Source organism: Drosophila sechellia, chromosome 3R (genome assembly GCF_004382195.2).
Source record: "Drosophila sechellia strain sech25 chromosome 3R, ASM438219v1, whole genome shotgun sequence".
Lineage (NCBI taxonomy): Eukaryota > Metazoa > Arthropoda > Insecta > Diptera > Drosophilidae > Drosophila > Drosophila sechellia.
Window position 1 is genome coordinate 2,026,102 of NC_045952.1, and position 13,977 is coordinate 2,040,078.

At 38.0% G+C, this 13,977-nt stretch overlaps 2 protein-coding genes across 5 annotated transcripts in view; one reads left to right on the plus strand and one right to left on the minus strand.

Annotated features, from left to right (window-relative positions):
* Positions 1 to 672: 672 nt before the first annotated feature.
* Positions 673 to 5,948, minus strand: LOC116801622. The gene is made up of 2 exons (XM_032722346.1): positions 2,178 to 5,948; positions 673 to 1,704 (listed from the first exon to the last, which is right to left on the minus strand). The coding sequence occupies exon 1, from the start codon at positions 5,530 to 5,532 to the stop codon at positions 4,660 to 4,662; it is 873 nt and encodes a 290-aa protein (XP_032578237.1). The 5' UTR covers positions 5,533 to 5,948; the 3' UTR covers positions 673 to 1,704; positions 2,178 to 4,659.
* A 1,353-nt stretch (positions 5,949 to 7,301) lies between these two features.
* The window catches only part of LOC6620523 (poly [ADP-ribose] polymerase), a 74,785-nt gene continuing 68,109 nt past the window's right edge, over positions 7,302 to 13,977 (plus strand). For 2 of the 4 annotated variants that reach the window (XM_032723388.1, XM_032723392.1), the window contains exons 1-3: positions 7,305 to 7,486; positions 9,270 to 9,411; positions 9,467 to 9,800. In XM_032723388.1, the coding sequence (XP_032579279.1) occupies positions 7,373 to 7,486; positions 9,270 to 9,411; positions 9,467 to 9,800 (590 nt within the window). In that variant the 5' untranslated portion in view covers positions 7,305 to 7,372. Of the gene's footprint in view, positions 7,487 to 9,269; positions 9,412 to 9,466; positions 9,801 to 13,977 lie in introns of all 4 variants that reach the window. The other 2 variants (XM_032723391.1, XM_032723390.1) reach the window with 2 other exon arrangements.

The window sequence follows — 13,977 nt, forward strand, 5'->3', positions numbered from 1 at the left end:
TGTCTTGCAAAAATATTTTGGTAAAATTAAATTTGTTAGTAAATTTATTTTTTAAAGGTAATTGAATATGTCGAAGAGTCATCAGGATGCCCTTCTTCCTCTTCACTACTCTCGTTATGGTTCGCGCGACGTTTTCTGGCGCTTGAGCGAGGTATGGCTGTTATGCGTAACGATCGAAAACTGACTGCCTGATCTCTTCTTCACAAAATCAGAATTATGCGTAGTTCTTGACTTTACATGCAATACCAACACAATTATGACAGTTGTTCTAGTCCGCATACACCAATACTTATGCACACCGCATTTTTCTGTATGCTTCTCGTTTTCGTACAGACATCTACTTCCCCCCCGCTCCTACCCGCGACCAGACTCCGTTCGGCAGAAACTCTAACGGTTGTCTGCCGCGCATCAGAAAAATAAAAGGAGGCGTCTGCATGGCGCGTGCCAAGCAGAAACACGAAATTTCGTTTAATTTAAATGATCTGCGACACGGCCTTCCTGACCTATCACACGTCCTCGTGTGCTAACAGTCTCTCAATAATTAAACAGAATCTTTCAAAGGCTTATTTTTTTTTTTTTTTTTTTTTAAATATAAAGTTATTCTTCATTCTTTATTACTTTAAATCAATACAAATATTTAAAACATTTCATTTAAGTCATGAGAACCGGACTACCATTAGCTTTCAATCAAACAATCATAATTTTGTCTTCTTCAAACATAAATCGTTAACGTTCTTGATTTTCAATACATTTTTCTACTAGCGCACAGTTTTTCAAACCGGCCAGTCCATCTTTTGTTAGCCTAGCTCACAGCTTACAACTCGACAATCCAGCCAACATACGTGGCAACCAGTTGGCGTAGTCTATAAGCCGGCCAACCAACTCACACCACCAACCATTACCAAATTTAAACTTAACTCCAACAAAATGGCGAACCACATAACTCGGGCACCCATGAGGTAGAGAAAGTCGTATTTGGAATAGGTCCGGAGGTTTACAAATTTTTAGTCATTCTCAAGATCACAGCCCTCACTGGCTTGATCACTGGCATCTTCTGTGCCTTCATCTTCAAATACTGTGGTAATCCTCTTCTCAGGCATAGATCGCAAAGATTCATGAGAATACTTATAAGTTCGGTTATTATTTAATGCTTTGAGTTTATATCGATCTCCTGGTAATACTTCGGCCACTACAAATGGACCTTTAAACTTAGGATCTAATTTGGTCTGGTGACGCTCTTCATTTTTAAGTAAAACATGGTCTCCTAGCTTGTGTCTTAAAATAGTGGCTTTGTTTTTATCGAATCTAGCTTTATCTATTTTTGCCATTTCTCTAACTAAGCCAACATCAACAATATTTTGTTCTTTTACAACAGGTGTAAGCCCAAATGGCCTTGCTTCTCTGCCAATAAGTATCTCCAATGGACTGACTTTAGTAACTCTATTGGGCGTGCTATTAAGGGCCAGCTGAATCTCATATAAAGAATCCTGCCAAGATCCTGGGCCAGTTTCAACCGCAGTCAGCATGGACTTTAGAGTACTCATGACTCGCTCCACTTGGCCATTGGCACGACTAGCACCTGCGGCAATTAAATGTAAATCCATTTTCTGTGCTGAGCAGAAATCACGGAAAGCTGAACTAGCAAAACTACGACCTTGATCAGCAATAAGTCGGGAGGGGACACCGAATAATGATATAACAGACCTCACTGCCTTAATGCAACTATCGGTGTCTAGCTTCGTAGTATGAGAGAGATAGACAAATTTGGTAAATGCCTCTATCATCACAATTATATACTCCTTCTGGTCACTTTTTCCGCTAAGTTTACCTGTAATATACACATGAACCGTATGCCACGGGATGTCAATTTTAGGAATGGGATGGAGTTCGGATTGTATTTTGCCAGACGGAGGTTTTGATAATCTACAAGTTGTCCACAAATTGGCGAACATGCTTAGACATTTTATCGAACCAATAGAACTCGTACATTTTCTCAAGAGTTTTCTCCTACCCGAGATGCATAACTGACTCGTGTACGTTGTTGACAGCGGACCACCTAAACTGCTTTGGGATTATGGGCAGACATCGAGTCTTTCCATTTCTTTGAATTTTTCGGTACAGAGTTCCAGACCGTAGTTCATAAGTCTTGGCCAAATCCTCGGACAATTCCTTCCAACCTCACTGCCTTAATGCAACTATCGGTGTCTAGCTTCGTAGTATGAGAGAGATAGACAAATTTGGTAAATGCGTCTATCATCACAATTATATACTCCTTCTGGTCACTTTTTCCGCTAAGTTTACCTGTAATATCCACATGAACCGTATGCCACAGGATGTCAATTTTAGGAATGGGATGGAGTTCGGATTGTATTTTGCCAGACGGAGGTTTTGATAATCTACAAGTGTTACAGTTGTCCACAAATTGGCGAACATACTTAGACATTTTATCGAACCAATAGAACTCGTACATTTTCTCAAGAGTTTTCTCCCAACCGAGATGCATAACTGACTCGTGTACGTTGTTGACAGCGGACCACCTAAACTGCTTTGGGATTATGGGCAGACATCGAGTCTTTCCATTTCTTTGAATTTTTCGGTACAGAGTTCCAGACCGTAGTTCATAAGTCTTGGCCAAATCCTCGGACAATTCATTATTACGCAATTTAGAGATAATGGAAGAAGTTTATTCGTCTCTTTGCTGTTCAGCCAATAACCAGTTTTCGGATATTTCTGTCAGATTGATATGCCTTTCGACTACGCCTATGGAATTCTTTACAATTTTTGGAACCGGAACCATACGCTCACCTGGTCTATACTGAATATCAAATTCGAAAGATTGCATGTACGACCACCACCTATGAACTCTAGGGGTCAGTTCTATCTTTGTACGAGAGGCTTTAAGCGAATTGCAATCAGTAAACACAACAAAATGACGGCCATGCAAGTAATGGCGAAAGTGTTTTATAGAATTGTAGACAGCAAGTGTCTCCAGTTCATATGAATGGTAACGCGATTCTGCTGAAGATGTCATCTTGCTAAAATATTCGATAACTCGAGGCTTCTGTTCAATCCGGTGCAGCAAAATAGCGCCGTAGCCGACAGAACTCGCGTCTGTGTGGAGCTCGATAGAAAATTGTGGGTCGAATATAGTAAGGACAGGTTCATTAGTTAAAATAGATATTACTTTTTGCCGTATTTGTTCATGCTCCAATTCCCACAAAAATTACCTGCTCTTTGAAGTAAAGGCGTAAAGAGGTTTCATCAGTTGTGAAAACTTGGGTACAAATTGTCGAAAATACGAGACTAGCCCAATAAATTGTCTCAACTGAGTAACGGACTGCGGAGGTGGCAAATTCAAAAGGGCTCGAATTTTCCTGGGATTTGGCCGAATCTCACCTGACTTAACCTCGAAACCCAAATATTCAACACAAGACTTGAGAAAGGAACATTTTGTAATATTAAAAGAAAATCCAGCATGCGTAAGTGCTTGCAGTACTACTCGCAATCTATTAAAAGCTTCTTCTTTTGTACGTCCAATTATCATTAAGTCATCCATATAAACAATGGCATACGAATGGGTAAGATCACCTAAGGCACGATTAATAGCTCTTTGGAATACAGAAGGTGCATTCTTAAGCCCGAATGGCATAGTCAAGTATTCGTACTGGCCTTCTGGGGTAACAAATGCCGTTCGCTCGACTGAATTCGGGTGAATTGGGATCTGGTGAAATCCGCTTGCCATGTCTATACAGCTGAAAAACCTAGCACCACTCAGCCTGGCTATTTGTTCAGAAATTAGCGGCAAAGGGTACCTGTCTGAAACGGTATTTGCATTTAGCTCTCTATAATCCACGCAGAGGCGGTCAGTACCATTTTTTTTCGGACAAGTAACATTGGGCTCGCAAAGGGGGAGGAACTGGGTCTAATAATGTATGATTCTAACAACTGTTGAATTAAATGCCGAACTTTTTCCTTCTCCTCTACACTCAACCTATATGGGCGCCTTTGAACTGTCTTATTCTGATCAATCAAGCGAATTTCTAACTGGCCCGTAGTCACACGGCTTAGTGGAATTCCATTTATGAATGACCCTGAATATTCTTGTAGTATTGACAACAATTGGTCTCTATCAGGTCCACGCAAATCGATGTCAACATTAGCCAAAACTTCAACAGACAATACAGATTTTTCGTTAAACATTGTAGGAGATTTTGATGTTATTGTCACACCGACTCCCTGGCTCAAAATATCTCGACCAATCAGAGCGTCATACTTAATATAATTGTCTAACACTACATGAAACAATATTTCATATGAGCGTTCACTTATCAAAACATTAGCCAATATCTGCAAAGTGCTACAAATAGTATTGCTACCAAGACCCCTTAAAATAACTACGTTGCCCATTCTGGATCCAGATAGTCTCTGCGAAGTAGCCTCCTTGATGAGTGAACACTCGGCTCCAGAATCAAAACAAAATTGGAACGACTCACCAGATTGCGAAAACGTCCCTACGGGCTCAAAAACGGTACAGATGTTGACATCTTTAACAATGTTATTATTGCTAGACGACGAACGCTCCTGACGATCAGGACATACGGTAGAGATGTGTCCAGCTTTTCCGCAGTTGAAACAAGTCAAAGTAGACCGGTCTTTCCCTTATGGTTGCTTGTCGGGTTGCTGAACGTGCACTGCCACTGTTTTTGATCGACAATCCGCCTTTTTATGACCAGGCTTTCCGCAGTTGTGACACTTGAAGTAGGGCTTAGCTCGTTTTCCTGGCGGATCTAATGTACCATCGTTTGGAAGGTGGCTCGGTCTAGCGTCGAATGAATAGGCCTTTAGTTCTTGGTGCAGCTCGTTCCGAGTGTTGATATCGGAAGTGAAAACTAAACGCTGCAAACGCCTGTCAATTCCAGCTGCATGCGCCAGTGTAATGGAGACTGCGATTTGCTCCACGCTCAGCGTCTTCCATTTGGCCATAAGCGAAGTAACCATTCGGCTTCCGTTTAACGACAGGCACTCGCCTTCCGCAGGGCGTCCATTTAGCAGATTCATAACTGCTGCCGCTAATGTTTCTGTTCCCGCAAAATGTTGCAAAAACAATTCTCGGAACTGTGGCCATGATATACCAGGAAAGCAAGTCTGTGAAAGCCAATGAGACGCGCTTCCTTCCAGTGATTTGCTAAGGGTCATCACAAGAGTGCTGCCTTCCAGTTGGTTTTCGGACAAGATGTAGTCCACCGTTGAACACCAGGATTGCGCATCTGATCCCGCACGTTCAGGATTAAACCTGGGCAATACCACAGCAAACGATTCTCTTGACTCTCTTTGTGAGTGTTGCACTTGTTTCAAAAGTTCGGAAAAATGGCGATTTTGCGACTCCAAAATTGTCAGCAAACTATTTTCATTGTTCAAAGTAGGTATAGGCGATCCCACTTCTGATGTCGAAGAGTCATCAGGATGCCCTTCTTCCTCTTCACTACTCTCGTTATGGTTCGCGCGACGTTTTCTGGCGCTTACGCGAGGCATGTCTGTTATGCGTAACGATCGAAAACTGACTGCCTGATCTCTTCTTCACAAAATCAGAATTATGCGTAGTTCTTGACTTTACATGCAATACCAACACAATTATGACAGTTGTTCTAGTCCGCATACACCAATACTTATGCACACCGCATTTTTCTGTATGCTTCTCGTTTTCGTACAGACATCTACTTCCCCCCCGCCGCGCATCAGAAAAATAAAAGGAGGCGTCTTCATGGCGCGTGCCAAGCAGAAACACGAAATTTCGTTTCATTTAAATGATCTGCGACAAATATGATATTCGATTATATGTCGTGTCTTATCTAAAACTCTCAATGACTCATGTATTGTATACCTCCCCGTTGTTAATAACACTTCTTGCTGAAACTGATTTAACGGTTTACGGGTGAAACTTTCTTTTAAAGAATGCCATCTTTTCATTTCTACGATCGGGTTTTTATCTGAGATTGTAAAAGATAAATTTTGATGGTCTGTTTGTATTTCTATACCGATTAATTCATATAAATAATTTCTGAGATTTTTAAGAGCCCAAACTATGGCTAACAATTTTTTTTTGTTTGTGGCGTAAAGTTGTTCGGTTTTATTTAAGGTTTTATATATGAAAGCAATTGGTTTATTTTCCTGTGATAAAACTGCTCCGATAGCTACATCTGATGCGTCTGTTGTCAATGTTAATTTTTTGTTATATTCTGGTTCAACTTTTGCTATTAAATTATGTTTCAAGAAAGGTTTTTTTATTAGCTTGTTGTAAAATATTATATATTTGTATTAGATCGGTATTATGTTGTTCATTTGCATTTGAAAAGATTATTATATCATCCATATAAACATGGCAAGTTTTTCCGACTTGTTCTTTTAACCCAAATGGCATACGTAAGAACTCAAAATTTTCCGTTGTTAATAGAAAAGGCTGTTCAATATCAGACTCTTTCATTAAAATTTAGTTAAATCCTGATTCCAAATCAATTGTTGAGAAATATTTTGACTTTCCTAAGTTAGATAATATTACAGACGGGTCTTGCATCGAGTATCTGTCCGGTATTGTGTTTTCGTTTAATTTTGTATAGTCTAGTATATAGACTATAGACTAGTCGATGTTTCAGAGTTCCGTCTTCGCTTTGACCCTTTTTGGGTACTACTAAGACTGGTCTGAATTATAAGGTCTTCTACATGGTCGTATAATTTGTTTTTTTTTTTAACATTCTATCGATTTCACGAATGTGCCACAATGAAAACGAAATGAATTAATTACGTGCATTTCAAAACAGAAATTGGTAAGATATATACACCAGCTGTCGGCGACCGAGAACCCCGAAACAATGACCCCTGTCACCGACGTCGTCATCGATATCTAGAGCCCAACAATAATGAAATACATGAGGGAACGATATAGTCGATTTCATCGACTATCAGATACCCATTACTTGACTACAGGCAGTGCTAGGGAGTGGGCGTCTTTTAAAATAAACTTGAGCTGCGTTTGCAACTCGAGTTTATACGGATACAAAATATATATTCCTAATAAGTCTTTTAAATAATTGGAATTTTTCCTTCTAGCCGCCTAAGTAATTATCAAATTGAATTAAAAAGTTGCGGATTCAATTAGAAAGTTATTTAAAGCTAACAGTCTTACATAGTATAACAGAATACAGCTTACTTACGGAATGAGCTCCTGTATAAAGTTTTTAGAATCATTGGAAATCATGTATAACTAAATTTGTATAGTCTTTACCATCGATATACAATTTTATCATTTGGGAAAATATCACCAACATAATTCGATAAATAATATATATCTTGAAATTGGCTACCTTTACAGTGTAATATGGATATTGAATTACCATATCTTGCCGAGTATGCAAGAACTGGACGAGCCACTTGTAAAGGATGTAAAAGTTCTATTTCTAAAGATACTCTTCGGATTGCTGTCATGGTTCAAGTAAGTTACTAAGTTGTACATACATATGTATGTACTGTATGTATGTGTCGTAAGCCGTCTGCAGATAAAAGATTGAAAATGAAACTGACTTACTTTACTTTAAAAGACCCAGATTCGCCGTTAGTGCCATCGGTCGGAGACAGCAGCGGCGTAGCCATGTAATCGCCAACGGTAAATCGTGTAGCGGTGGGGGCACAATTACATTTATTTTATTAAAATGTCCCCCATTGGCTTTGGCTACAAGTTGAAGCCTTTTTTTCATGGAATAGATAAGTTTTTGTAGGTCATATTCATGCGGGTTCTTTTCCTACTCTTCGACCATTGCAGTCATAAGCTGTTGACGTGTTTTAGAGCCCTTCTTCTTTAAGTAGGCCCACAAATTTTCAATGGAATTCAGACCAGGACTCTGAGGCGGTGCGTACATAGAGTACAGTGTTTCGGATCATCGTGTCCTGATAAAACTTAAAATTTTGCTGGTTGCTAACTAGACCAAATTTTTCTGCACTGGCCTTCAAATTTGTTCTTAAAATTTCCAGATATTGCACGGCATTTATTGTGCTTTCAATGAAGGCTAGTTTTCCCACTCCACGTGTGGAGATACAGCCCCAAACCATCAGTGACATTTTTCCAAATTTAATCGCTGGAATGATATTTTGTTTTTCTAGCCCATCGTTACAAAAGAGCATAATTTTATGTGTAAAAAGTTTCTTGACAGTCTCAAAAGTGTGTAAACTTAGTATTTGTTGTTTGTTTCCTTGTATATTTAATTTGTTTCTTGATTTATAAGTAAAATAAATATTGCTTAATTATATTAAAAAAAATGGGTTTAATTAAGCAAATAACTCTTAATTTTTACTTTTAAAGTCAAAAATTCAACTTATCTCACAGTGTGTAAACAGTTTCTTGACATACTGTATGTATGGGACCGCAAAAATTGTGAGATCAGCTGAATTTACGTTTTGGATTTTCGCCTTGTGAGAAAAGTTCTTTCTGAAACAAACTTTCACAGCAAGCGATACATAAATTCTAGCTTTTATAGTTTTACGAGATCATAACTTTTATACAAAAGGACAAGGCCAATCGAGAATACCGTGTCCGTATGAACGTCGAGATATTAGGAACTTTAAAAGCTAGAATGTTGAGATTAAGCATGCAGCTTCCAGAGACAGGTACAAGTTTGTTTCCAAATATTGCCACGCCCACTCTAACGCCAACAAAGATACAAAACTGCCACGCCCACACTTTTGAAAAATGTTTTGATTCGTTCGCATTTATATTAGCTGAGTAACGGGTATCTGATAGTCGGGGAACTAGACTATATCATTCTATTTTGTAATAATGAGGTTAATAAGCAATTGTATTAGCTCATTGTAAATTAAGACGACTATTTAAATTTAATTTTTTGTTCATGGTTTCATTCGCATATATGCGTATGTTGTGAAAAGGAATAACAAAGGGATTATTTTATTTCCAATCGCTAGGAAATAAGACAAAATACAATTGCACAGCTGAAGTCGCAAAGCTTGTGTTTAATTGTTTTTTACAACAGTTGAAATATTTTTATGGGAACTTGTATTATGTAAAACTTAAAAAATTTCATATCACCATAAAAACGATAATATGATTCTCACATTTAACAACAACGGAGTAGAATTAATTTTATAAGACCATTTCGCCCGAACACGCAGTGCAGTCTAATAATTTATCGTTCTTAATTTTAGGTGACAAGTTTTAAATTGAGATGATTAGACGAAACTATTTTATTGTACTTCCTATTTTTTAGTCTGCATTTCATGATGCCAAAGTTCCGAATTGGTTTCATAAAACCTGCTTTTTTAAAAATCAGCGACCCAGCTCAGTAGGAGACATACAAAACATTGGAAATCTCCGATTTGCCGATCAAAAGGAATTAACGGATCTTGTGGGTAAGTATTTAAAACTGATCTATATTAATTTAAAAACATTTTGAAATGTACTTAGAAAATATACAAGAAGTTATAAGCGCACAATTCGGAAAAAAGCGACCCAAGGCTTTTGACTTAGCACTAAAAGACTATGGGATTGAATATGCAAAATCTAGTCGATCGACGTGTCGTGGATGTGAACAAAAAATAAGCAAGGATCTAGTTCGCTTACGTAAAACTGTTTATGATACTGAAGTTGGTATGAAGTACGGAGGCCAACCTTTGTGGCATCATTTGGAATGCTTCGCCCAATTGCGCTCTGAGCTTGGCTGGTTTGCGTCAGGTGAAGATATGCCAGGATTTCAGAGCTTAGCAGATGATGATCAAGCAAAAGTTAAAAACGCCATACCGTAAGTTAATCTCACATTGAATTTCTATTAACTGTTCGGTAACTGTTCTGCATTGTTATTATTAAGTTATCCCTCTTAACGAAAATTATATCAGTATAAACTAAGGATTGTAAACTGAAATAGATAACAGTAATTTGATCCACTAAGTATTGGGGTCTCTTCTCGATAATTCCTTAGTTGGGGATGCCCTTCGACTATAGTAACCGTGAGTGTAATAGTATATATTCTTTGTTGAAAAATATGTATCAGGTAAATTGGAAAAAATTTTCCCTTTAAAGTTGAATAATTCTATAAATGAAAAGTTTTTATGGAATGCAGTTTGTTGTTTATATATTTTTATTTAAATAAAAAGAAAAACAATCCATAGATGGGTAAATCAAAATTGGGTCATCAGGATTTGATTTATTTCGAAAAAATTAGAATATTTTTAAAGGAAATTAATAATGAGTTAATCCACTTTTGTTTTCAAGGACTTCACACATTTGTCTGGGAAGTGAATCATTATTTTTTGTATGTAATCCAAAGTAATCGTTGACCAACCGAGTCTTATTTCGGTGATCGATTCTTCTTGAGTGGCATATTGTTTACCGCCCTCGTATACCTTCCCAGCCAACCGCCCCCACACGTTTTCTATTGCATTAAGGTCCTGGGAGTATGGTTCTAGAATGGCACTTTTACATTTTCGCATTGAATCCATGTTGCTACCGTTATCGTTACTGTTTTAACGTTCAGTTCAGGTGTCTGTTGTCTGACAACGGATGGATCACGAAAATGGTGTCACTGTGTTAGTCACGACCCACGAAGGGCATCATGGGGGTAAAATTGACCAGGACCATACCACTCGTAGTCAAATTTCGAGTTTAATAATGTGGCGAGGTAACACTGTAGCACTTACAACAAATATTTAATTGTATATACAAATTTCATTTATCGGTCCGAGATACATTGAAAAAATACTTATAATTTTAATATTTTTCAATTGAGTCTTATTTGTCAGGGGCTTTTAAGTTTATGCATATTTCTTATAACTATAGCTTATATCTGGGATAAAAAGTGATAAAAACTGTACACTATGGTAAATTTAACAGTTTTTCTCGGTATATATTAATATCTCGTAAAATATTTAAGATACGATGATAAATTTTTCCCAGTCCTAGACACACAGATATAATTCTTATAGCAAAGTGGGCGCCTTGTTTCTCCCCAGCACTGTTAATAATTTATTGTTGGTTTTTTTTTAATCAATATATTCTTTACTACCTATTTTAACGTTAAATAATGAATAATAGATTCATCAGTTTAATTTCCTTCTACACAATCAGGATCATCTTAACATTCGTCAGCATTTATTGACAAATAGAATAATAGGTATCTCAGGATAAACAGGTTATTTTATGAAGCTAGCCAGATAAAGTGGACTTCCATTGAATTTGTTTATCTGTTTAAAATGCACAAAAAAATTCATGGATACGCCTGAGAGGGTTGGTGCGGCTGTAGCTGATGCTGTTGTTTGTAGTTAAATTTTTTAAAAGTGTGTGCGTTTCAGTTTTAGGCGGCTTTAGGGCGTTAGAGTGGGGTTGGCATCATGGGTCAACAAACTTGCGATGCGTCTCTGTCCCTAGAGATCCTGAGATCTCGACGTCCTGATCCTGATCAAGAATATAAATACCTTATGTGGTCGGAAACGCTTCCTTCTGCCTATTGCATACTTCTCAACGAATGTAGTATATATCTAAAAGACTGTTGCGATGCTTGCATTGGGGTTGCGAATAGGATGAAATCGATTTTGCGCCAATTTAAAGGTGTCTTGAAAGGACTGATCAACAGTTTGGGCGTAGCTAGAGATAGTTTTCGTCCAGCCGATGAACTCCTTTCCGCTCTAGATTCGCAGTTTAATAGCCCTACGGTATAAGTGGAATCTCCAAAGCGCAAGAAAGCCGCTGGTGGTAGTCTACCGAAAGGGAGTGCCTGCGGCAAGTGGTTAACAAGACTTCACAGCTGATCAGTTGTCGATCGCAGCATACCCCCAAATGTTGCTAATATCGGCAGCTTAATAGGATTAGGAGAAATCCTATTAATTCCGTACAGTTAGAGATTCCGACTTGTCTGTACTGGTTTCACAACCAGTGATTCCATCTGTTTATCGTAGTTTATCACCGCAATGGAATTTAGAGTCCGTACTACCTGCACAAGTTGGCCCTTCTGACACACAACCTTCAGTCCCAAAATCTTTTCGGTGGTTCCACTAAAGAAACAAATGTAGGAATCAGAAACAAGCCATAAGAGCAAGTAGTCCGAGAGACGGTTTTAATAACGTCCCTAGAGCGTGAGGGAATAGAAATCAATCAAATTGACGAGCATTCGGTGCCGAGATCTCAAGCGTAACACATTGAAGCACATACTTATATAATCACTCACACATGTTTCCGCGCCGTGTGCGGAAAGATAAGTAGAAGAACGAGCTATCTATCTTGAGAAATATTGGTGACTCCGAGTAGCTGGACAAAAAGAAAGATCTGGAGAAGAACAAATTCGTCATATTGAGAGCAGTATTGGTGAGATAGGGAGACCGAATTTAAATTTGTGTTATTGAGACACTCAGACAGTTGGAACATTGGTGAGTCGTAGAAAACATAACGATTTGGCAGGAAGCGATCGGATTGGAGAGAAGAGAAAGTCGACGCAAAAAGAAGACGTAACTGGATGATCCTTATTAAGGTATTAATATTACGTAATTGTACTTCTTCATTAACAGAAGTTCCATCTTAAGTTAACACTATTTTAAATTAACTTTCCTTGGAGTTATTGCCCAAGTGACATATTTGATTTAAACTTTTATATTTGATATTTATATTTTATATTTATTATATTATATTTGATCTAACGTTATTTTTTAGAAGTAGACATTAGTTTGAAAATGAACAGGCAAGAGATTTTGGAACTGGTAGTTGCACATTTACGAAACAATGAACAGAATTACAGATCAGACTGTTTGCTCACTATGGCTTGAAATCGGATAATGGAAAAATTGAAAAGGTTGATGATCCGGAGTTGTTATCAGGAGTCATTTGCATCCGTAACATATAATAATAATATAATAATGTGCAGACAGTTCGAAATTGTGAGCGCACGCGGAATCCAGGTGTAGTGAGATCGCCAGTTTGAAATTCATAATACAGAATGCTCATGGTTTAGAATGAAGGATGCTGATGGAATTGTATCACAGTTTTCGGGAACTAGTTCAGCAGATATTAATCAGTGGATCAAAGAACTTAAGGAGTGTATAATTACGGTGGAATGCTACGAACTACTACCATCCAGGCAGCTTAATCTAATGAGAAATTTTTCTTATGCAATTATATTTATATATTTATATAGGTTTATATTGTGTTGGGGCTATCGTTAACATCGATAGCATGAATAACATCAATGGAAACTTTGTTCATACATGTCAAGTCAAAACCCGTTCTGGCAGATCTTAAGGGATAATGACGTTTGAGTCTTCTTCGTGTCCTTGTCTGGAGATCTGCAATTCGCAGTGCAGGGTTGCCCAGTCGTTTTGCTATGCTTTTGGGATGTAAATCCAGTCTCTTGGTATTTTTTTGCACACCTCTTGAGTTTTGTCTCCTATTATTGTGACCTTGAGATCACTGTCTATATCAGAGTTTCTTATATACCACGGAGCACAAGTGATTTTGTGCAGGAGTTTCGACTGCAGTATTCGTAATTTGTTCAGGTGGGTTTCGGCAGCAATACCGTACACTTGGATAGGATAAAATAAATCAGGATCTAATATGCTTTTGTAGATCTTAACTTTATTTTCTATTGTTGTATTCTGTCATCTCCTGATCTCTCATATTCTTTTATGACCTTTCGTTTTAGTTGAAGAATATTAGCTATTGTGTAGATTTCTTGGTGTAGTGTATGCAGATGAGTGTTTCAAGTTGTTCATGAAGATACTAACGGCGTTATCAATGCTTTCTGCTCCTTGGATTTCCATGGTACGTGTGGTCCGACGAGAGTTGTTCATGAGGCTTTCGGATATTGAACCTACTCCTGTCTTACCCGTTTGTTATAAGTCCAGTGCAGATGGTATTAACCTAGGGTTCGGAGAGTAAAAGTTGGTATTGCAACGACTTTCTGTAACAATCTGCCTCTAGCGCAGTCTCCAGAATTG